Source organism: Rhamphochromis sp. 'chilingali' (genome assembly GCF_963969265.1).
Source record: "Rhamphochromis sp. 'chilingali' genome assembly, chromosome: 1".
NCBI lineage: Eukaryota > Metazoa > Chordata > Actinopteri > Cichliformes > Cichlidae > Rhamphochromis > Rhamphochromis sp. 'chilingali'.
Genome location: NC_137929.1, coordinates 6846658 through 6868825, shown reverse-complemented (window position 1 = coordinate 6868825; position 22168 = coordinate 6846658). Strand labels below are relative to the sequence as shown.

Sequence of the window (22168 nt, the reverse complement as noted above, 5' to 3'; positions counted from 1 at the left end):
AGGACGTGAGACCTGTGGACTGTTTAAAGCTGTCCCTCCACAGCTCACTCAGACCTGATCCACACCTCAGTGATATTCTCTGACTTCCTCAGTAGAGACAGAAACCATTCAGATCTGGGACCATCAGCTGACTGATGATGTCACACAGACTGTGTTTTTCAGGAACAGTGATTCTGATGTGAGCCTGCTAGCTGACAGCAGACCTGATGAAAGCACATGTTCACATCTGTGAGGACAGACTGGACTCTTTGACTGCACCTTGGTTCTCCTCAGAGGTCTGTACAGGAGCATGTCCACCCCCACTGAAGATCTCAGTCACTGTGAAACATAGAAAGCTGCTTGTGTGGCCTCTGCCTCACATGTAGATACAGCTACAGGTTTCTCTGTCAGTCAGACTGAAACAGTGTCCTGATGCTGCATCATTCAGCTCTGTGCCCCAGTCAGCATCACTGGGAGCTACCAGTGTTTCTGCCCTTTTCCTGTAACACTACACTCAGCACAGGCTCAGCTGGTATCCAGTGTTGGACTTTGGCTTCAGCTGCTGTGATAGATCCTCTAACATAGATCAGCTCTGCTACATGTTGTTAGATAAGTGCAGCTGCTGTCATGTCCTGATGTTTCTCTGGCTCAGCAGCTTCTCCATCAGAGGTTCACATGGAGCTGATCCAGTATCTCCAGTAACTGTGTTCTGTGCCTCACTGGTTCATCCTTCTGTCTGTGTGACGTCAGTCAGATGTTGAAGTTAAACTCTGTAATCTTCACTGTGTCACAGAGTTCAGTGAGTCCCGTTATTCACAGTATCAATCAGATCATCAGAGAACAGCTGATCAGCAATCAGTGGTGCCAACAGCGCCTCCTGTGGTGAGAGGATGCAATAATGCAATGTAGCATTTTTCCACTCAACACTTGCAGTCATGGAAACTGTCTGTTGGATCTGTGTGACTTGCTTTCTTGGTTAGAGTTCCTCACAAATGTCCAGATGATTCTTCTAATGAGGCGTCGACCATGTTTTCAGTTCTTTGGAAGAAAACGTCGCCCTTTGCCATCCTTACTTTTCTTTGACTTCTTCAAATGCAGCTGAACTCCAGCTGGTATTTTCTTGGACTTTGCAGCTGTTTCTGGTCATCAGTTCATTCCTGCAAACCTCTGAAGCTGAACAACAATGATGCTGCATTGCTGGCTGATCCCAAAAGGTTGATTCTGTTCATCTGGACGTTTTCAGAAACATTTGCTCACTGATCAGGTGACTTCTTCAGTCTCAGCTGACTGCAGCTTTACAACCTTACAAACAGCACATTTGCACAATGACTGAAAGCAGCAGCACCTGATATATATGATACTAATATAATACATATACATATATAATCCATACTAATGATGAAGGAACTGAGCTCACAGTCCATTGTTCATTCAGTGAACTACTCAGTTTATTTTGGGCCTCAGAAATGCTCACTCTGTTTGTACATCACTGTCAGCAATAGACTCATTCTGCTGTGTGGACAGGAACACATGTGACATCACTTCCTGTTTGTTTGTGACTGAAGAGGAAGAAGTTTACAAGGAATCATTTAGAAGAGTTTCAAACATCAACTGATTGAATCCATGAATCTGAAAACGTGTTTGTGAGTGAAAGAGACAGACATGTACAGACTGAACTATCTGTTCAACAGTCAGAGTGTTTCTGTAACAGGAGACACTCTTTACACTCCACTCAGCACAGGGACACTAAGGCACCAGGAGACCAGAACCTAAACCCAGGATAAAGAGTTTGAGTGAATGTGGTGTTGAAGGTGTGGAGGTGGATCAGAGTGTCAGAGGAGACTCTGTAGAAGGACAGAGTGCCAGCAGGACAGTCCACATACACTGCTGCTCTGTTAGAGACAGAGGAGGAGGAGGAGGAGATGGATGTTCGACTGTTATTGTGCCTGACAGAATAAGGACCATCATCAGAGCAGCTCAGACTCCAGGACTGATCATTGTATCCAAACACACAGTCATCACTGCCTCCTTTCCTTCTGATGCTTCTGTAACTCACTGATATACAAACGTTTCCTCTCCACTCGACCTCCCAGTAACAGCGACCAGTCAGACCATTTCTACACAGCAGCTGAGGAACATCAAATCTGTCTGGATGATCAGGATATGACTGAACCTCCTCCACACGTGTCACCTTCCTGTTGTTGTCAGACAGTTGGAGCTTTGTGTGCACTGTGTTTGTGTCGATTGTGAGTTGACAGGAATCTGATGGAGAGAACAAACACAATCCAGCTGCAGTTATTGATCCATCATCTGTTCATTGATTGACACTTTGATGATGACTCCTGACATGATGAAGATGGTTGAATGTGTGCTGCTTTGTTTTCATGAATCCCATTAAAAACACACTTACACTTCCTCAGACCTGGTCTCAACCATCGGACTCCAGCAGGCTCCACCCTGAAAGGAGGAGGGGGGTCAGAGCAGCACAGTCAGCATGCACACATGGACATTACATGGCTCTCACACACACACTGTTACACACTGAGCTCAAAGCTCGGCTCCACTGTTTTATTCAAAGAAATCTACATTTATTTATCAGCACATTTAAAAACAGCTTGAGCCAAAGTGCTGCACAGAGTAGAGAGAAAATAGGAAACATACACAGTAATGACTATAAAGACTGGTCAGGATTGAAAGCTACAGAGTACAAATGTGTTTCCAACCGGCTTTTAAAAATGTCCAGTGTTGGTGACGACCTGATGTGAAGGGCGACTGTTCCAGAGTTTGGCTGCAGCCATCGATAAAGCTCACCTCTGTTTTTACGTCTAGTTCTGGTCAGAAGCTGCTTATCTGCAGACCTGAGGGCTCCACTTGGATTCTTTTGTTAAAGAGAGATAAGATGGAGCCAATCCATTCACAGATTTAAAGACAACCAGATCTGGAAGTGGATTCTACCACGTACTGGTAACCAGTGGAAAAAGCTGGTGATGGGTCTTCTAGCACAGACCCACCGCTGGAACCAGACAATTGATGAGGGAGAGAACTGTGACAGCGCCGTTCCTTCACTTGACCTCAGTCGCTCTCGTCTGCTCCCTCGTAACACTGCTTTTTATTGAGCTTACATGAATATGCACAAGTTCATTATGACGTCTTACACAGGTATGAACAAAGAGTACCAGTCTGTGCATAGTGTGTGTGTGTGTTCCAGATGTGACCCTGTGACCCCAAAGCTGGTGCTAAGAGTCCAGCGGTCCCCCTAACAAAGGGCTCTTATACTTAACCAGACGCAGAGTAGGTGTCCTCCTACACCAGGGGTCTCAAACTCGCGGCCCGTGGGCCAATTGCGGCCCGCAGGACGATAGTTTTTGGCCCCACCTTAATGTGAAAATGTAATGTTAGTTTGATAATGTATGACACTTTACAGTGTTGTGGGCGGAGCTGAATTAACCCACCAATCAGGGTGGGATATGGATCTCAGGGGACACCAGCCGGGCTTGATGCAAGCAGGGAAACATTTCTCAATGAGTCAAAGTTCCAGCAGCGTTGCCCTGGAGTGTTTCTTTCTTTCCTGTGCCTGGCTGGCTTCCTCCTTTCTATTGGGCAAACGCCGACATTCGCCCCAGCGCGCTGCGTTCACAACACTTCAAAAAAAGTTGTTTTTTTAAGTTGCTGCCCAGAGGGACGTTATACGTATATAGATTTATACACACGTCAGTGGGATTTAAAGTTATTTTTCCACAGAGAGAGATCTCATATTAACTCTCACAGTGATGCGTAGGCGGCGGGATAAAAGAAAAGTCATGAACTCAATGCAGCCCAATTTAGTCTGCAGTCACATAGCGACGTCCCGCCACTTCCTCCACTACACGCTTCCCCCACGCCAGTCTCCTCCGTCACTATAAAGGGGAGAGTCATGAGCTCCATCACCCTCACCTGTGCCGTCCAACGTCCCGCCACCAGCCTCCACTGCAGCAGGCCAGAGACCACACCCCTGCCACAATAAGTAAAAGTATATCCTTGCTGTACCCTTAATGCTAAATGTGCTAAATTAACCGCTGCCTTTGCCCCTTTGGGATTATTCTTATGTCACTGGGATGTTGACCTTTGACCTTCACATTAGAGAGATGGGCAGACATAATTAGTGTATGAATTTTAAAGTAACAGGTAATAAAGCGAGTGTAGCAAATGTAGTCAGGTTTATTACTCTGTATCACACATGAGTGCCCGAGGGAGGCGGGGCTGACTGGGGAGACACAGGAAACAGAGAGACAGGGCTGACTCGACATGAAACGATGAAACGTGGGACACGGGAACAGAAACTAAACACAGGCTGAAATGAACACTGAGGGAGGGAGAACTAAGATTACTGAGAGCCTGATAAATAAGAAGAACAAAAAGCAAGAAAAACAAGAGTCAAAGAAAACCAAAAACACAAAGCATTGGGCCAGGACCCACTGCTGTGACATTTATATGTGATAAAAACATTAAAAACTGCTCAGATGTTGAAATCTTTCTACGTATACTTTAGGTTCAGCTCTCCAGCGTGGCATTTGGTTAAGCATGATTCAAACATTTGATTTTGTTTAACTGGTTTTAATTATAGTTACTTTTTGTGAACATTTGTTGCAGCATTTAAAAATACATCATTTATTTTCAAACTTTTATTTGATTTAGAGCATCATATTTGACCAACGTAAATGTTTAAATAATATAAAATAACTGAAACAGTGAACTAAATATCTGAAATCTTTCCTTCCTTAAAAGTTATAATCCTACTTAAGTTATAGTGCAAACGCTTAAGCAACAAATATACTTGATGCTAATTAATTAATATTTCCCTTTGATGTTGCAACAATGCGGTCACTTCTGTCTTTAAACAAAATAATATTTTCCAGTTACAGAAATCATAAAGTCCAAACTAAAGTGCTACTGTTGCTATATGCATTTTATATAAATCATGGATGATGGTCCTGACATGAAGGAAGAGAAAGTTACAGGTTGCATCCTTTGACTTTGTCTCCGTGCCTTTGGGCGATTTTCAGAAGGACAGATGTTTCTGTTCAATTCTTAAATCAATTTTTTCAAACACAAACACTATTTTAAAGCTTCTAGAGAGTAAAATATTAATGATAATTATAATAACAATAATAAAAACAAAAGCACTCAGATCCATCAAACCAAGCAGCAGAAAGAACAATAACTGAAGAGAAAACTTTAACCTTGTAGACTTCATTATGTTCCAGCTGCTCTACAGACGCTGTGACCTCGAACTTAAGCAGGTCGTAAAGTATGTGCAGCTCAATAACTTCATAATCAGACCCTGTGGTATTTAGGCAGCAGAACAACTAAGAATAACAACTACAAATAATGTTTTTAGGTTTAGAAATCAGTCCAATAACAAGGTGTGTAACATCTAGCAGGGTGACAGAAAAACCCAGGGTAACTTCTAAGGACCTCAACGTCTCTCTCACATTGTGTTTTTTAAACATGCTTCCATTCGTAATACGTTCCCCTGGGGGGGGGGGGGGGGGGGGGGGGGGGGAAGGGTCTAGGCGGGGAGGGGGAAGTAACAAAAGTGACCGGGTCAGAAAAAAGAGTCAAGGAGGCAAAACAGTTAAATAAAACAGTTTTATTGAAGTAATTCAACTAAAAGAGACGGACAAGCCGCTATCACCATAAGAGTAACACAAACAAAACTCAGGCGTTGGTCAGTAATGCAAAATGTCAAAAGGAAAACGCAGCTCACTAGCTGAAAACCACAAAACACAGCTCACCAGCTGGAAACACCGCAAAAACACTCAGCTCACTAGCTGTACCCACACAAATGGCACTCTGGCCCAGAGCTCACCCTGCTCTGGGCTTAAATACCTTTAATTGCTGATGGGAGTCAGCTGTACAGGAGGGAAAGGTGGCACCTCGGGCAGGAGGTAGTGGGACACTCCCACACAGGCATCCTCAGGAGAGAGAGAGGCCCTGCTAGGGCCGTAACACCCCCTCCCATAAATGCAAACCCATGGTTTGTCAAATTTACGATAACACAAAGTGAGTCCATAGCCGTTTCATGAAGAAATTGCAGGCTTTCCACCTACCAAACCCCATAGCACCGGTTAGGCATTGCCTGCGGGAGCTGCCAATCCCATCTCAGTGGGTTCACAACATTCCCAGAGAGTGGCCCCAAACCCTTGAAACAGTGTCCCATGGGATAGCCAGGGCTTCGAACTATCACGTGTGGAGAACCCAGCAGGCAGCTAGCAGGCTTCGCTGAAACACAGACATACTTGTTAGCAAGGGGTGCAGATCTGAAGGGTGGTTTTGAACATGAACCGGAGAAAGGATCAACCAGCGGCAGCTCAGGGTTAGTTGGCCTCGTACACTGATTACGGGGTGCTACCAAGCAATTATGCTCCAGGTTTAGCCTTTCCGTAGGCCTGGCAAGCTTGTCAGTTTGAGAGCCTTTTCTCAAAACAGGCCCCTTTTGTGTTGAGTGGGCTTTCTGTTTGAGTGCCAGTTTGACACAATTGGCAACCACATGGCCAGGCTTGTGACAGAAAAAACACAGTTTGGGCCTAGGTCTTAACACCATAACTGCATTTTCCTTCTTAGCTGGCCCACTTTTACCTGTCCAGGCTGCGCTATAGTGCAGAGGGATATCCTGTCCTACCGCACTTGCTGTATGAGTCAGCTTAAACTCATCTGCCAGGGTGGCAGCTTGCTGTAGAGTTGTAACCCTCTGTTCACTTAAATAAAGGGCCACAGACTTAGGGACAGAGTTTTTAAAATCCTCCACCAGCATAAGCTCACGTATGGACCCCACATCATTAACCTGGCTTGCCGCACACCACCTATCAAAGAGCCTCGCCTTCTCCCTGGCGAAGTCAAGACTGTCCCTGCGCCAACTCCAACCCTCGAAAATGCTGCCTATAGGCCTCAGGTACCAGTTCATAGGCTTGGAGGATGGCACTTTTGATCTTTCCATAAACCAGGCCGTCCTGCCTAGACAGACCAGAACACGCTTCTTGAGCCTTACCTGTCAACCGACACAGCAACATCACCCCCCACACATCTTGAGGCTACTGCAGTGCAGTTGCCAGGCGTTCGAACACACTGAAAAAGCTGTGAACACTGGATTCACAGAAGTCTGGAACCAGGTGAATGTTATTGCTCACAAACAAGCCTCTAGACACCTGTACACTAGCAGCTGTGTCAACCATTTTGGGGATGGTGAAGAGTTAGCAAAACACAACCTAATTAAGACAGTTAACAGACCACACACAACTTACTTTAGCTGACCAACGTACCTCACGCCACACACACGTTAACAAAACAACTTACCCAGTTCCAAAACCTTGCCCTGTCTATCTTCCGGAGCGTGCTGGGCTCGAGGCAACTTTAAAGGCAGAACTTCAGCGACCGGAGCCCTGAATTGCTTACCCCCGACAGAGAATTAATCCCCACCCAGGATTACTCCAAAAACAACAAAGGCAAAAAAACAAAAGACTGCCCGAAGGAGGAACTTAAAAAGCTCAGCTGGGCACTCACCTACCTTAACTGGGAAGTTATTAATCTCTAAAAGGTGCCAAAGCGAGATAATCAAAAAGAAAACCAAATCCAACACAGAACTCCCTTTTCAAAGATCACGGACGAGCCCCCACTTGTTACGTTCCCCTGGGGGGGAACGTCACTTTGGGTTAGCTGGGATAAGTGATGGATGGAGGGAATTTTACTTCAGCCACAGAAATCCTAAACAGGAAGGAGGAGCAGAGTTACAGTGGATCAGTATCCAGCAGGGAAACAAGGTTTATTTCAATTTCTTGGCCATGAGTGAGATTTACTGAGTGGGCAAATTAGGGAGACGACACCATCAGATCCCGAGCCCTCCATGTGTTAATCAAGAGACGGCTGCTGTGCTACATCCATAAATAATGAATAAATTAGGAGCTAAAGCTGAAAGGACAGTTTATTTGTACCATCTTCACGTGAACACATTCAAGAACATCACAGATGAAGAAACATTAAAAACTTCCACACTACATAAAGCAAGAAAAATAGTTTTTCTTTCAGGTGGTTTCAGAAAAACAGAAACATCAAACATCTCCAAGACTCTCTTTGAAAGAACTACAAACCTTTGTTCTCATGGTCCAATCATGAGTGAACTCCCCGATGAAGCCTTGTGTGCTAAAACATGTCAGAGTTTTAAAGGTTAAACATGAGTTTCCAAAACGTTTTGCTGGAGAACAATGAACTATTTGACTGAGTTTCAATCATTTACAGACGAGCAAAACCAGGACAGAGAAAAAAGGACAAAACTGACTCAGTAAAACAACAGAAAAGAAGATCCCATGTAGATCTGTATTATGTAGAAGTTCATCCCAGCAACCAGTTCAGTTCAACACAAGTTTAAATGATTCTATCTGAACTCTGTGGAGCCTGATCTCAAGCTTTTTGAGTCTGACCAGAGGATCTTTCTGTGTCTTCAGATTCACTGTGATCCAGTGATGGGAGTGATTTCAGCCCTGAGTGATCACGCTGATGTTTGCACAGAGCAGACAATGAGGTGAATGTTTGGGCACATTGGTAACAGTGAAACAGTTTATTAGTAACGTGGGATCGTTTGTGTGCAGAGTATGAACTGAGATTCCTGAAGCTCTTGTCACACTGGTCACAGCTGTAGTTTCCTTCCATGTGTGCACGTTCATGAATGTTACGATTACCTGACTGTGAGAAGCTTCTCTCACAGTGTCTGCACTTGTGTGGTTTCTCTCCTGTGTGGACTCGTTTGTGTGTTTTAAGGTCCCATGCAGTGGTGAAGGATGACCCACACTGATCACAGAGGTGCTTTTTAACCCCACTGTGAATCAGTTCATGTTTTTTTAACTCACTTGGTGTGGTGAAGCTTCTCTCACATTCTTTGCAGTATTTCAGTTTGTCTCCAGTGTGTCTACGTTGATGTAGTTTTAGGGTCTTTTGCCGACGGAAAGTTTTTCCACAGAGGTCACAATGAAAGTCTTTCCCACCACAACAGTGATGACAGGGTTGAGAACTGGATCCATCTGTGTCGCTCTGCTTCTAAACAAAGACACAAAGACAGTGTAAGTCAGTCCTTCAACATTTGTATCCTGAACGTCGCCTGAAATAAAGAGCATCTCTGCAGACGTCCAACTACATTTGACTGTTTCAGTTAACACACTCTGTTTACTGGGCTGCAATAACTACAATACTACCACCATAATACTACAGTAATACTAAAATCATAACTGAAAGGAAAATCTGAATAATCACTCAGAGCTGCTTTTCCATGCAGTAGAATTGCTAACACAGTTTAATGAGCAGAGTTGTTCCAAACAGTCAGGCTAAAATGACAAGATAACAATATAAATACATACCTCACAATAGCTGCACTTGTAGAGTCTCTTTCTGGTGTGGATCTGTTGGTGTTGTCTCAGGTGATGTGGAGATTTAAAAGTCTTCTCACACAGGTCACATTGATAAGGTCTCTCCTCAGTGTGGGTAAATATGTGTTGTTGTAAGTGTGCGTCTGTTGTAAACTGTTTGCCACACTGTTCACAGCAGTACACATCATGTCTGGTGTGAATGCGTAGGTGTGTATTTCGGCTCCCTCTCTGGCTGAAAGTTTTTCCACAGATGTCACAGCTGTATGCCTTAATTCCAGAGTGGGTAACTAGATGACTCTGTAAGCTGCTACTGTGAGTAAAAGCTCTGCCACACTGATCACAGCTGTACGCTTTAACTCCACTGTGGATGAGCTGGTGTTGTTTTAGGTAACCCTTCAAGGAAAAAGACTTTCCACACAAGTCACAGCTGAACGGTCTCTCTCCAGTGTGGATGACCTGATGCTGTTTTAGTTTAGCCTTCAGAGTAAAACCCTTCCCACACTCGTCACAGCTGTATGGCTTAATTCCAGAGTGGGTAACTAGATGACTCTGTAAGTGGCTACTGTGAGTAAAAGCTCTGCCACACTGATCACAGCTGTACGCTTTAACTCCACTGTGGATGAGTTGGTGTTGTTTTAGGGAATCCTTCAAGGAAAAAGACTTTCCACACAAGTCACAGCTGAACGGTCTCTCTCCAGTGTGGATGACCTGATGCCGTTTTAGTTTAGCCCTCACAGTAAAACCCTTCCCACACTCGTCACAGGTGTGTTTTTTCTCTCCCTTTCTTCTGTGAGGTTTGTCGGCCTCCTGAGAGCGCTGACTTCTGGCTCCATGTTGGTCCTGCAGTGACAGAGATACAAACAGAGGCAGTGAGTGAAATGCAGTCGTGGAACAAACTCAACCTTCAAACTCCATTAACACTAGTTTTAAACCTGAAGGTGGAGCGTGGCACCAAACACCTTAAAGGTCTCTTATCCCCACCTGCTGGTAGTTCTAACACATTACATCCAACCTGCTGTTAAAGATAATTCATGACTGTTCAAACACTAAAATCATGCCCATCCCTCCTGATTGTACACACACACACACACACACACACACACGCACACACACACACACACACACACACACTATTTTATAATTAAGATTATTTTGTTGTTTCCTATTACATATTTCTATAATTTGTATAGATTTATACATAATTATTCAGTGATAATAAATCCTATGTTTGTTTATTCTAAAGGAACCCCGTTAGCTTCCACAACAGATGTTGCTCGTCTTCCGTCAAATACTCACATAAAATATTACACAATGAAGTGGATTCAAGATATCCACATAATTTCACTCTTACATCCACAGTGAGGTTTCACAACTGTTCAAATATAAGCAATCAATAATAATAATAATAATATTTCTCTGTCAGCCTTCTCGGTTACGAATCGTCTTCTGCTCCTCTGTCATGCGGCGTCCCACAGGGCTCAATTTTAGGGCCACTGCTCTTTTCACTGTATCTATTGCCTCTGGGTTCTATCCTTAGAAGGCATGGGATCTCATTTCATTGTTATGCCGATGACTGCCAAATTTATTTGCCACTAAAACACAAGGATGGCATCTCCATAAAACCTCTCTTGACTTGTCTAGATGACATTAAAGCTTGGTTGGTTCTAAACTTTTTAAATTTTAATGAAAAGAAAACAGAGCTGTTGGTGTTTGGACCCAGTGGTCCCTGTGAGTCCTCCCCTGTTGTTTTAGGATCCCTGGAAGTCTATTTTAAATCTGTTGTTACTGACCTTGGTTTTAAGTTGGACAGTGATTTTAAATTGGACAACAAAATCAGAGCAGTGGTGAAGTCCGGTTTTTATCATTTAAGGCGACTGGCAAGAGTAAAATCTTTTCTTTCGAGGCAGCACCTTGAAACAGTGATCCATGCTTTTATTTCTTCCCGCCTGGACGACTGTAACTCACTTTATGTGGGGGTCAGTCAGTCATTGCTCTCACGTCTGCAGCTGGTTCAAAATGCGGCTGCACGACTCCTAACAGGAACTCAAAAAAAGAGAGCATATAACCCCCGTGCTGGCCTCTCTGCACTGGCTGCCTGTGTCTTTTAGAGTTCATTTTAAAATTCTTATGTTTGTTTTTAAATGCCTTCACAGTCTTGCCCCGCCTTACCTCACTGAGCTTCTTCATCTCCACACACCCTGTCGGTCTCTCAGGTCAGCTGACCAGCTGATCCTGGAGGTACCGAGATCCAGGAGGAAGCTCAGAGGGGGCGGGGCCTTCTCTATTGTGGCTCCAAAGTTATGGAATCATTTGCCCATGCACGTTAGAGAGGCCCCTTCACTGTCCACTTTTAAATCACGTCTTAAAACCCACTTTTATTCCTTGGCTTTTAACCTCAGTGAGACTTAGTTTCTCTTTTAATTGAAGTAGTTGTTTAATTAATGATTTCACTCTTCTTTTATTTGTGTTTTATTTATATCTCATGTAATTTTATGTTACAGTTCCAATGTACAGCACTTTGTGTCAGCTGTGGTTGTTTTAAAGTGCTTTATAAATAAAGTTGATGATGTTGATGATGAATATCAATAACATTGAGGCACATTACACAAATTTCAAAAACAAATCATGTCTTACAATATTTACAACAACTAAAAGCTCTGTAAATCGGCTTTTAAGTGTTCATTGAAGTTTTGAATAATTCTCTAATTTTTTAAGGCAACTTATTCCACTTAAAAGTTGCTCTAAATGTAACAGTTTTACAAAACGTTACTTTTAACTCGAGCATTTACTAAATTGCAGTTTGTTGAAAACTGTGTAATATGATGATGTATTTCATCTGGATACTGCAGCTGAGCAGAATAAATGTGGTGTGTTTAACAGAATTGCTTTCTTTAGAACTACAAGTAAGCCATAGAATATTTTAGCCTGTACAGGAAGCCAAGAAAGGTTATTATGCATTTTATCAATATTAGTATAGTATGAACATCTTCACACTAATCTGGACGCCTTATTCTGGACTAACTGAAGTCTGTTAAGATCTGTCTTATTAGCTGCTGACCAAATGATTGAACAATACTCCAGATGAGACATTACTAGCGCATTAATGACATCTTTCATAATGAAGAAGTGATACACAAAGAGCATTTCATAGCCATAGCTATGCCTTGTCGGCAGAGTTATGTGACATTAGTGATGTTTGTACTTTCAGGGTTAACTTGGTTTTAAAGCCTTTAAAATATACGCCGTTCAATAGTCGACCTTAATCTGACAGAGAATGTGATGATTTTGTGGATAATTAAAGTCAGTCATATATCCACAAACACAACAAGCTGAAAATCAATGATGCTGCTCGGTTTGCAGTCCTGAACATCACGGCACAAGCAGGATTCACTGCACTGTTAATGTTAGCTGTGTTATATTGCTGCCTCTGTTCGGTGGTGTTGAGCCAAACGCACTTTAACGTGTGTTTGAACGAGCTGACGGTTCACTCGTTAAGCTGAAAGAAAGATGCTTTAATCACAGCAGTCACACATGTGTCCACTGCACCATCTGGAACTCTTCTTGTTTACACTCGTAATAACACAAACACTAAATCCTGCTTCTCTGGTGCTGTTGTGTAGCAGTGTGTACACCTGAGACTGTCACCTGTCTGCCCTGCACTCTCTCTCTGTTTCTTTCTCTCTGATTGTGGAATAAAAGTATGAACATGTGTTTATAAGTTACACTTGTGTTTGAATCCTGCAGCTTATCACACATTTGATTTCCATGTGTGACGACTGCAAGTGTCCAGAGTGAGGACAGACTGAGGGACCCACTGCTGCACATCATCTGTGAGGCTTTGCAGCCCTGATGATCCACCAGGACAAACTCAGCAGTGTGTGAGGAAGAGGAGGAGGAAGAGCCAGCAGGAGCTGACAGATGGAGAGAATAGACAGACTGTTCCCTGTTTGTGAAGGACTGCTAGGAAAGTTTAACATAACTGTCTGTGCTGAATCAGTCTTATTAGGTAATGTTCAAATAATGTGATCATCCCAGTGTTTCCAGTGTGGGAGAAAGTACTCAGGGCCTTCAAGTTACACACTATGAAAGGCAGCAACAAGTTTAATGTTCAGAAACCTAAAGTCAATATTTGTCAATATTTGTCTCTTATATATGATACATCTATATACACACTGTCACAGATACTTGTCTGTGAGTGAAGTGATTAATATAATAACTATAATATTGGCCATATTATATTTACATTACCACAGTGAGATGACTTTAGTCTCATGAACAACATCAGCTAATTGTTATTTACAGCTAATCTTAAACGACTGTTCAGCACAGAAATGAAGCCCAACAATCATGTTTCACAGTCCTGTGGTCTCAGCCTCAGATACTCATCAAATCACACAGAGCTCATGTAGAAACAAATGAACTAAATATGTTCTCCTTCATTTCTGTCAAACAAAGCTGTATGAAACGTTTCCAGCTGTTTAGTATCATGGTTGCTAGGCAACCTGGGCCGCGCGACGGAGGCTAGACGTCCCATTTCACGAGCCTACGAGCCTCGCACTTCGGCCTTAGCGGTCTTTGAGTACGCGGCCCTTGAGGACTTTAAAGCTGCAGAACCTGAATCGGGATACAGCCATGATGATCTCCAGCCTCGTGCTCGCCAACATTCTCACCTGAGTTAAGAAGACGATCACTGAAATGGTCTCAGCAGGTCCTTTGATGACAGCAATGAAATGCAGTGGTAAGGCTTTTTGGGGATTAAGTTCGTTTTCATGGCAAAGAAGGACGATGCAGTTCATCTGATCACTCCTCATAACATTCTGGAGTGCAGGCAAAATGCTATTATAAAAACTTAAGCAGCAACTTCTCCAGGTTCCAATATTTATGCAATTCTCAAACCTTTTGGCCACGACTGTATAACCTCTTCTGAAGTTTAGTGGATATTATACATGGTTATGCTCAAGATGTGTCGGCCAGTTTCCACTGGAAACGCCTTTTGGTTAAACTGTCAGCGAGGAATTTGCATTTGCACTGTTACATTTTTATATAACTTTAATGCACATAAACAACAGCTGCTTGTTTCAGTGAAAATACATTGATGGGTTTTTAATAAAGTTGTGCAGCTGTAAAGTATTTTGTCTGGTGTCAATTCTATCGTCAGCTACATCGTTATGGCAAATGTTCAAATGTATATGGTGATAAATATCTTTGGTCATATGGTCCTGCTCTGTCTGTCACCTTCTGTGTTGAGCTCATTGTTTCCTCTGTAGTGGCTGAGCTGAGTCCAAGTAGCTGAAAATGTTCCTCTGCTGCTCCGTCAGACTCTCCTCCTCCTGCTGATCAGCTGGGACACAAAACAGATCTTTGTTAGGCTCCACACTGCACTGAAGAGTCAAAGTGTCTCATATGTTCATCTGACAAGTAAAAGAACACATTTTTGTTTCCCGAGGTGGGCAACTTGTTGGAAACAAACACAAAAGGTTTGAGCACTGATACCTGCCATTGCTGGCATTGAAAGATGCAACGCCAGCAATGTGGATTGTCAAGACTCAAACCAATCATCAAGCAAAGACAACAGGGATCAAATGTACCGCATTTTGATCCGGGACGTACTCTGCATGAAAACAAGCGCCCACTCTTCCTGCTCAACAAATGACAAGGGCGGAGCCTTATACCACGTGATACAGAAGCTGTGCCGTGTGATGCTAAAATTAGCAGGGAAACAACAATGGAGAGCACGTCAGGGATGACGAGAAAGTGACAGGAGAAAATCCGTCCCGGTCAACCACCCAAACATCAATAACGGGAACCTTATACAGCGCTTCCCTATACACGTCGAACTCCCGCAGGCACAAAGACATCACGGAGGCTATCACTTATCACCTGACCAAAGATATGGCTCCATCAACACTGTGCAAAACGAGGGATTTAGGAAAACGATCAACACCCTAGACAAACGCTACACAGTGCCGTCCCGCAACTATTTTTCTATTGTTGCACTACCTGCTCTGTACACGCAGCGTCGAGCAATGGTGGAGACGGAATTTCGAGCAGGGCCCTGTTTCAGGAAGCCGGTTTAGTGGAAAAACTGAGTAAGTATACCCTGAGTTAACGAAAACTCTGGGTTTTCGGTTTCACAAAGCGAGTTCAGCTGAAGCCTGAGTGAGTCACTATGACGACACACGCCGTGAAGCTAACCTGCCCCCTAGCAGGTTTACTACAACTAACCCTGACTGTCTCCGCCCCTTTGTCGGAAACCTGACAGTAGGAAGTGTCGGACATGGCGTGCCACTTCCTTGAAGAGCCAGTAGATCGTGAAGCCCAAATTCTCCGCAGAGCTCTCCGCCGGGAGAGAGTGATCAGAGCGCGTTTGGACATTTTATCATTTCCTGATGATTGTCTGTGCGAACGTTACCGTTTCTCAGCACAATCTATAATTTATTTGGATAACATCCTCAGGCCATATATTACGCATGTGACACATCGCGGACATGCTCTCAGTTCTGTACATATTATTTGTATTGCACTTCGGTTTTTTGCAAACGGGAGCTTTCTGTATAATATTGGTGACGCTGAGCACGTTTCCAAGGCTACCGTCTGTCGGGCAGTCAGGAATGTTACAGTTGCACTGAAACGTCTCCTGTACTCGTTTGTGGTGTTCCCCGGTCATAGACCCACAAGATTCATCAAAGAGGGATGCCACAAAATTGCAGGTATCAGGATGACCAAAACTTAATTTATGATGTGGTGATACTTGAACTACTACTTAAATTTTACATTTATTTTCAGGGTTCCCAGGCGTGATTGGCTGTATAGATGGTACTCACATTCCAATCATTGCTCCTTCAGTAAATGAAGGAGACTATGTGAACAGGAAGTCTTTCCACAGCATTAATGTACAGGTACATAGTTCCCTGTAGCATTTCAAACTAACAAATTATTTCATCATAGTAATGGATGCTAATTTGTGTTCTCTGCACTGTGAAGATCATATGTGATGCTGCCAACATTATCACAAATGTGGAAGCCAAGTGGCCAGGCTCTGTCCATGACTCACAAATATTCCGTGAATGTACACTGAGCACAAAATTTGGACATGGTGAGTTGAAAATACTTTAAAATATATAAAGACCAATTGCTTCAGGGACATTTGAACTGAAGTGTATCCTTCTGTCTTAGGAGAGTTCACTGGCTACTTGCTTGGTGATAGGGGGTATCCATGTTTACCCTATTTGCTTACCCCTTACTCTGACCCTGAACCGGGCCCACAGCAGCGATATAATCTGGCTAATTGCAGGACAAGAGCCAGAGTTGAAATGACTATCGGAATGCTTAAGGCCCGGTTCCAGTGCCTGCAAAGACTCAGGGTCACCCCAGAAAGGGCATGTGACATTATTGTGGCATGTGTGATTCTTCACAACATTGCCACAATTAGAGGAGAACACTGTCCTTCTGAACCAAACATCAGCAGTGATCCAAACCATGAACATCCTGACCCTCCCATGGACATACAAGATGGAAGAGCAGTCAGAGACACCATATGTCACAATCATTTCTTTTGACCCATCACCTCAACATGTTGAAAGAAGAATAAACAGATTTTTTGTTCAACTGGCTTTATTGGTCACCTGTGTTTCCTGTACACAAAGTATTAAAAGATGTAAACCTCATAAAGTGTCTCTGTTGCTTCCTCCTCTGTAACAGCTGTCAATGTTTCTTCATTATTTTCCTGTAGTAAAGAAATAAACAACATTGCTGTTCTACTGTAAACTCATATAATCTGTGGAGTAATACTCACAACTGCATGTTGGTCTGGCTCAACAGGAGGCTGCACCAGATGCAGTACACCATCACCATCAACTGATAGAATATGAGGTTTATACAGGTCACTTATAACTTACAAGGGACCAAATGGCAATTAACAAACATATCAATCACCTTACACTTCATTGTCATTATGCTCTCAAAGACAACCAAGACTGAGGCAAGGCAAAATCAGTAGGAAAATAACTTCACTACAAAATAATCCATTATGGTAAAGAGTTTATCAAATGAATGAGTCGCACTGCAAAGGTGACTGTGAAGAAAGGATGTATGCACATCATGTATTATTTTGAATTTACCCCCTATGTAGGCACTTGTGTCTTGCGGGGTTATTGACTCAGAGGATGTCCCCGCAGAGATGCCTTCGGCCACAGGGCGCCCACTGTTTTGGCTGAGGGCCAACTGCTCAGCCTCTGTGAGTGGTGGTGGTGGAGGACCCCCACCTGTTTTTCGGGCCTCCGCTTTTTTTCTGTTGGCTATAACGGGTCACATTTGAGCATACAGAGTAAGCAAATATGTACTTGTAATGTGCTCAGATAATTTCAATAAGTGCTTACAGACAGAAAATTTATGTAGCCTCTAACTGCAATTGATTTACATCGGACAAACAGACCAAGCACTATGGCTCATAATACAATTACACCTTACCTGTTTGGACTATATTTTTATATTTCATTTTTACTTGCTGCCAGGAACGTTTGGGGCCTGTTGGGTTGCACCTGCGCTCACATCACGTCACAAAATAAAATGTATAAAATAACAAATAAAATAACATATGATAAAATAACGTGTTAAATGGGTGGAAATCCCTAGATCAATGTTTAAATTAACACTCATGCATTGACTCTGTCGGCTATGTTTTGCCATGCATGCTCACTTTCTTTTGCAGCTGTCGCTGTGTTACTTTTTTCCGCGGAATTTGCATGTTATCGGCATATGCTGCCATCAGAATTTCGGCCTCAAGCGCTGTAAAATACATTGACCGCGCCTTCTTTCCCTCCGTCTCCATGGTGACTCGCTTAATCTGTGCTCCACTGATCAGGGCTTTATGTATCCTCGTCCGCGCGCTTCACTTGGGGTTAAAGCAACTCCGCGTTGACTGAACTACTTGTTATCAGCCTTTCTGAAACCGAATATTCCGAGTTGGACAGTTCGGGGTTACTCAACCCTGCGTATCGTTTTTCACTCTGAGTTTTCTAAACCGGCTTCCTGAAACAGGGCCCAGGACAACATTTTGCTGCAACAACAAAACGTGAGACTGTAAACGACCACGGCAGACCCAGTGGCATTTTGCTGCTTTTATTAATCCCTACACGGTTGCTGTACATTCGCACTCAGAGCTGCAGCTCTCCCGCTTCCAGCTCAACATAACACCAACAACCCAACCACAGGACCCAGTACAATATTTAATTCGGCGGGGCGTGATTGCGGATGCCGTGCAGGTGCGTCCGCCTCCTCTGCACGGCACCGCAGGCCACGCCCCGCCACATACCCCCATCGCCCGACTGAGGCCGGGGAACCATCCGGCCGAACGTACTCCCCCCCACCGCGAGCGGGAGAGGGGATCAGCCCGGACCGTCGGCGCCCCCGGGCCCTGGCCAAGCGACGGGGAGTTGTGAGTTCAGGTGGCCGCCTGCGAACCCAGCAGCGTCGGCGAAGCTGGTCCGGAGGTCGGCCGCGTGGCAGGTGGACGCAGCGCTGTTGGTACGGTCGTGCGCCCCAGCTCGCAGGCGGCTGGGCAGATGTCCGGCAGGCACCGGCCTCTGGTGGAGGTGAGGCCGCTCTGCTCACCCCGCTAACCTCGGGCTTCGGTGGCGCGGACTCCCCTAGCACGGGCACCACCGACTTATCCCGCGGCTTCTCCGCCCCTCCCGGTGGGAGCAGCTCCCCTCGCTGCGCCTCCGGCGCTCCCTCTACCGGCTGGAGCGGCTCCTCGGGCGCCGCCTCCACTGTTGTCTCTCCCGGCTGGAGCGGCTCCTCGGGCGCCGCCATCGCCGCTGTCTCTCCCGGCTGGAGCGGCTCCTCGGGCGCCGCCATCGCCGCTGTCTCTCCCGGCTGGAGCGGCTCCTCGGGCGCCGCCTCCACCGCTGCCAGCTCCGCCGCCTTCTTCCGGGGCGCAGGAACGGGCACCGGGCCCTGCAGAGCCCCAGCGGCTCCCACGCGAGGTGTGGGGACAGGCGCTGTGGCAGGCTGCGTGCTAGTTGGTCGCAACCCGGGGGCCGGCACGGGCGCCTGCACGGACTGGATCTCCTCCACTCCAGCGCCTTTGGGAAGCGCCGGTGGGGGTGGCGGCGGTGTCGGGCAGGACCGGATCAGCGCCGCCAGATTCTCCATCCTCTGCAGGTGGCGTTCGGTCTGGTCCTGCAGCTCTTCCTGCCTGCGGCGCCACACCGCCGCCTGCTCCTGCTGCGTGGCCGCCAGCTCGGCCACCATTCTCGCCAGCTCCTCCCTCTGCTGGCCCACTCCTGGATCTGCCGTGCCTCCCGTCCTGGGTTTCGGCACCACTGTAAACGACCACGGCAGACCCAGTGGCATTTTGCTGCTTTTATTAATCCCTACACGGTTGCTGTACATTCGCACTCAGAGCTGCAGCTCTCCCGCTTCCAGCTCAACATAACACCAACAACCCAACCACAGGACCCAGTACAATATTTAATTCGGCGGGGCGTGATTGCGGATGCCGTGCAGGTGCGTCCGCCTCCTCTGCACGGCACCGCAGGCCACGCCCCGCCACAGAGACATTTGTTGTTTTATGTTTATTTATTGTTATGAGAGAATCATGATCTCAATTCTAAGCCAAAAAATGGTGATTCTCATTTTATGCAAAATCGTGCAGCCCTAACATTAACACAAAACTATTGTTTCACCAGAGAAACACACATGAAGAGAGAGAGAGAGACAATAACAGCTACCAAACAGTCGTCATAATTCGTCACACAATGAGAAAAGGACAAATCAACAAGTAACAATGACTAATTAATATTAAAATCTGTAACATAATGTAATGTTTGGAGTTTAGTCTGATTGGTTCAGGATGACCTGCCATTATCCAATCACACGTCTGCTTACCTGCATCTTTTCTCTTTTTTCTAACCTGAGCACCTGATGGCTTTGAACTTTTGTTGTCCATCTTCCATTGGTTTGAATTTTGCGCTCCAGTACAAACACAAATCCCCAACCCGAGGATCAGCACAATTAACCTAACAGACCTACACCTTAGTTCACAGATTCACTTTGTCTAAGGTTGATTTCTGGGATTTCACACAACCCAGGATTCAGATCGTGAATCCATGATGGGCTTGGATTTACATCATTATAAATGAAATGTGCTCTACTTGGAAGCAGCCGGCCCCGCCCCTTTTGACGGGTTGTGTGAGACTTTAAATCATCAAACTGTAAATTATAAATTTAAATTGTTATTGATCCTTTACCCCGAGTCCTAAAGTGTAGATTTATTTTCTTACTCTTCTTATATTTATTGCTTGTTTACTTGCACTGCTGTAACTGCAGCCTCGTCGTCTCGTCTCTCTATATGCTGGACTGTCTGTGGCGGAGATGACAATAAAGTTTACTTTGACTTCAGCAGCGCGCAGGCGCACCGAGGGCTCTCGCGCTCACTTTATAGAATTTAGAAAGAACATCGGTGCAGAGTATAAGTCTGTATCATAATATCTGTTTGTTGTGTTGTTTTTATTTTGTTTTGCGAGTTGGTTATTAGATGCCGCTCCAGCCAGCCAGAGACTCCCCGCCGCCCCGCCCTCTCCTCCCTGTGCCGCCAGCAGCAGGCGCACCTCGCAAACGGAGGGCGCCCTTACTCCCAGCAAATGGCTGATAGAAAACAGATCGGTGCCTACGAATTTCCCAATATGCGCTGGCATGACGTCGGGGAAGCATGGGTACGACCGATTATTTTATTTTTTTCTTGCCCGTGATGCCCCCCCCCCCACCACGATGCATTCTATTGGTTTGCACACTTACACACACCCAGCTGTGGTTTCCTGTTTTGCTGGACTCTGGAGAGCCCCGCCTTTAACGCTCTTCTCTCACAGAGAGCAACAGAAAACTTGGAAAAACTCCAGATTGACTGAACTCAGTTCAAAGTTACCTTGACACCTTTAGATGTGAGACGTAGTGATGGTCCGCTTGAAGCTGACGCTCCGGTGCGTGTGTCAGAAAGATCAACGCGCTGCTTCAGAAGCACCGTGTCGAGGCTTGATTCGTTTGGCCAGAGTCACGTGATCAGTGACGTCTGAAGCTTCATTTAGAACGTACCTCTTTTTAAATCGAACTTTATTGAAACACAATGAGTATACAACATACAAACAGATGAAGTTTACAAAAGAACAGAACATGAACATACAGAACCAGGAGTAAAAAAATGATGATATGAGTAGGCGAAAAAAATCAACATATTGTAACGTGCAGTGGAGATGAAGCCAGCCGCGGAGGTGTGCAGGTGGATAGCGAATGAGCAACAGCTTCTGACTTTCCAAAAAGTACTCATTTATTTACAATATCAAAAATAAAAGTGCTACCTCTACCACACATTACTAAAGAGCACACTAGTCCGCGTACACACGGGAGCATCCATTACAGGAGGAGTGCGAAGAAGAACAAAAAGGGGGTGACACCAGTCGTGAGACAGGAGGCGCCGCCATGTGGTGATACACTGCATTACAATAGCAACTGTTACATAGTCCCCCCCTGGTGAGAAAAAGGCTGTCCTCAGCCGTACACAGCTGAAAAAGCACACACCACACCAAACAGTACCCTATACATAGAGGTTACAGCTAAGATTGGTGCACACACACAGGGCAAAAGACCATTTAAAAATGAAATTGGTGAAAATAAGACGAATATGTACAGTGGAAAATCAGTTTTCTTAGTTTTTTTCACTTTTTTGTTTTGTTCTTTTTTTTTTTTTTTCTAAGTAAATGCCAAGAATGAACCTTAACGCACGAAAGAGCCATAAAACT

The 22168-nt window shown here is 44.9% G+C and overlaps 4 protein-coding genes across 10 annotated transcripts in view; 2 read left to right on the top strand and 2 right to left on the bottom strand.

Moving 5' to 3' along the window:
* The window catches only part of LOC308398096 (phospholipase D1-like), a 178927-nt gene that overhangs the window by 35599 nt on the left and 121160 nt on the right, over nt 1-22168 (top strand). The window lies entirely within an intron of this gene.
* The window catches only part of LOC308397319 (uncharacterized protein), a 185242-nt gene that overhangs the window by 152237 nt on the left and 10837 nt on the right, over nt 1-22168 (bottom strand). The gene's annotated exons all lie outside the window — the stretch shown is intronic.
* Nucleotides 7919-22097, bottom strand: LOC308398206 (uncharacterized protein). Of its 3 annotated transcripts, none has more exons than XM_080884702.1 (4): nt 21298-22097; nt 14607-14712; nt 9363-10211; nt 7919-9045 (listed from the first exon to the last, which is right to left on the bottom strand). In XM_080884702.1, the coding sequence occupies exons 2-4, from the start codon at nt 14622-14624 to the stop codon at nt 8413-8415; spliced, it is 1500 nt and encodes a 499-aa protein (XP_080740828.1). In that variant the 5' UTR covers nt 14625-14712; nt 21298-22097; the 3' UTR covers nt 7919-8412. The 3 variants fall into 3 exon arrangements, with proteins under 3 accessions (XP_080740828.1, XP_080740829.1, XP_080740830.1); XM_080884703.1 differs by having other exon boundaries at nt 7919-9042; nt 21298-21410; XM_080884704.1 differs by lacking the exons at nt 7919-9045; nt 9363-10211; nt 21298-22097 and adding an exon at nt 17492-19930 and having other exon boundaries at nt 14697-14712.
* Nucleotides 15442-17050, top strand: LOC308398605 (putative nuclease HARBI1). Its single transcript, XM_080885354.1, has 4 exons — nt 15442-16081; nt 16158-16270; nt 16356-16467; nt 16548-17050. Exons 1-4 carry the CDS (start codon nt 15649-15651, stop codon nt 16928-16930), a joined length of 1041 nt encoding a protein of 346 aa, XP_080741480.1. The 5' UTR covers nt 15442-15648; the 3' UTR covers nt 16931-17050.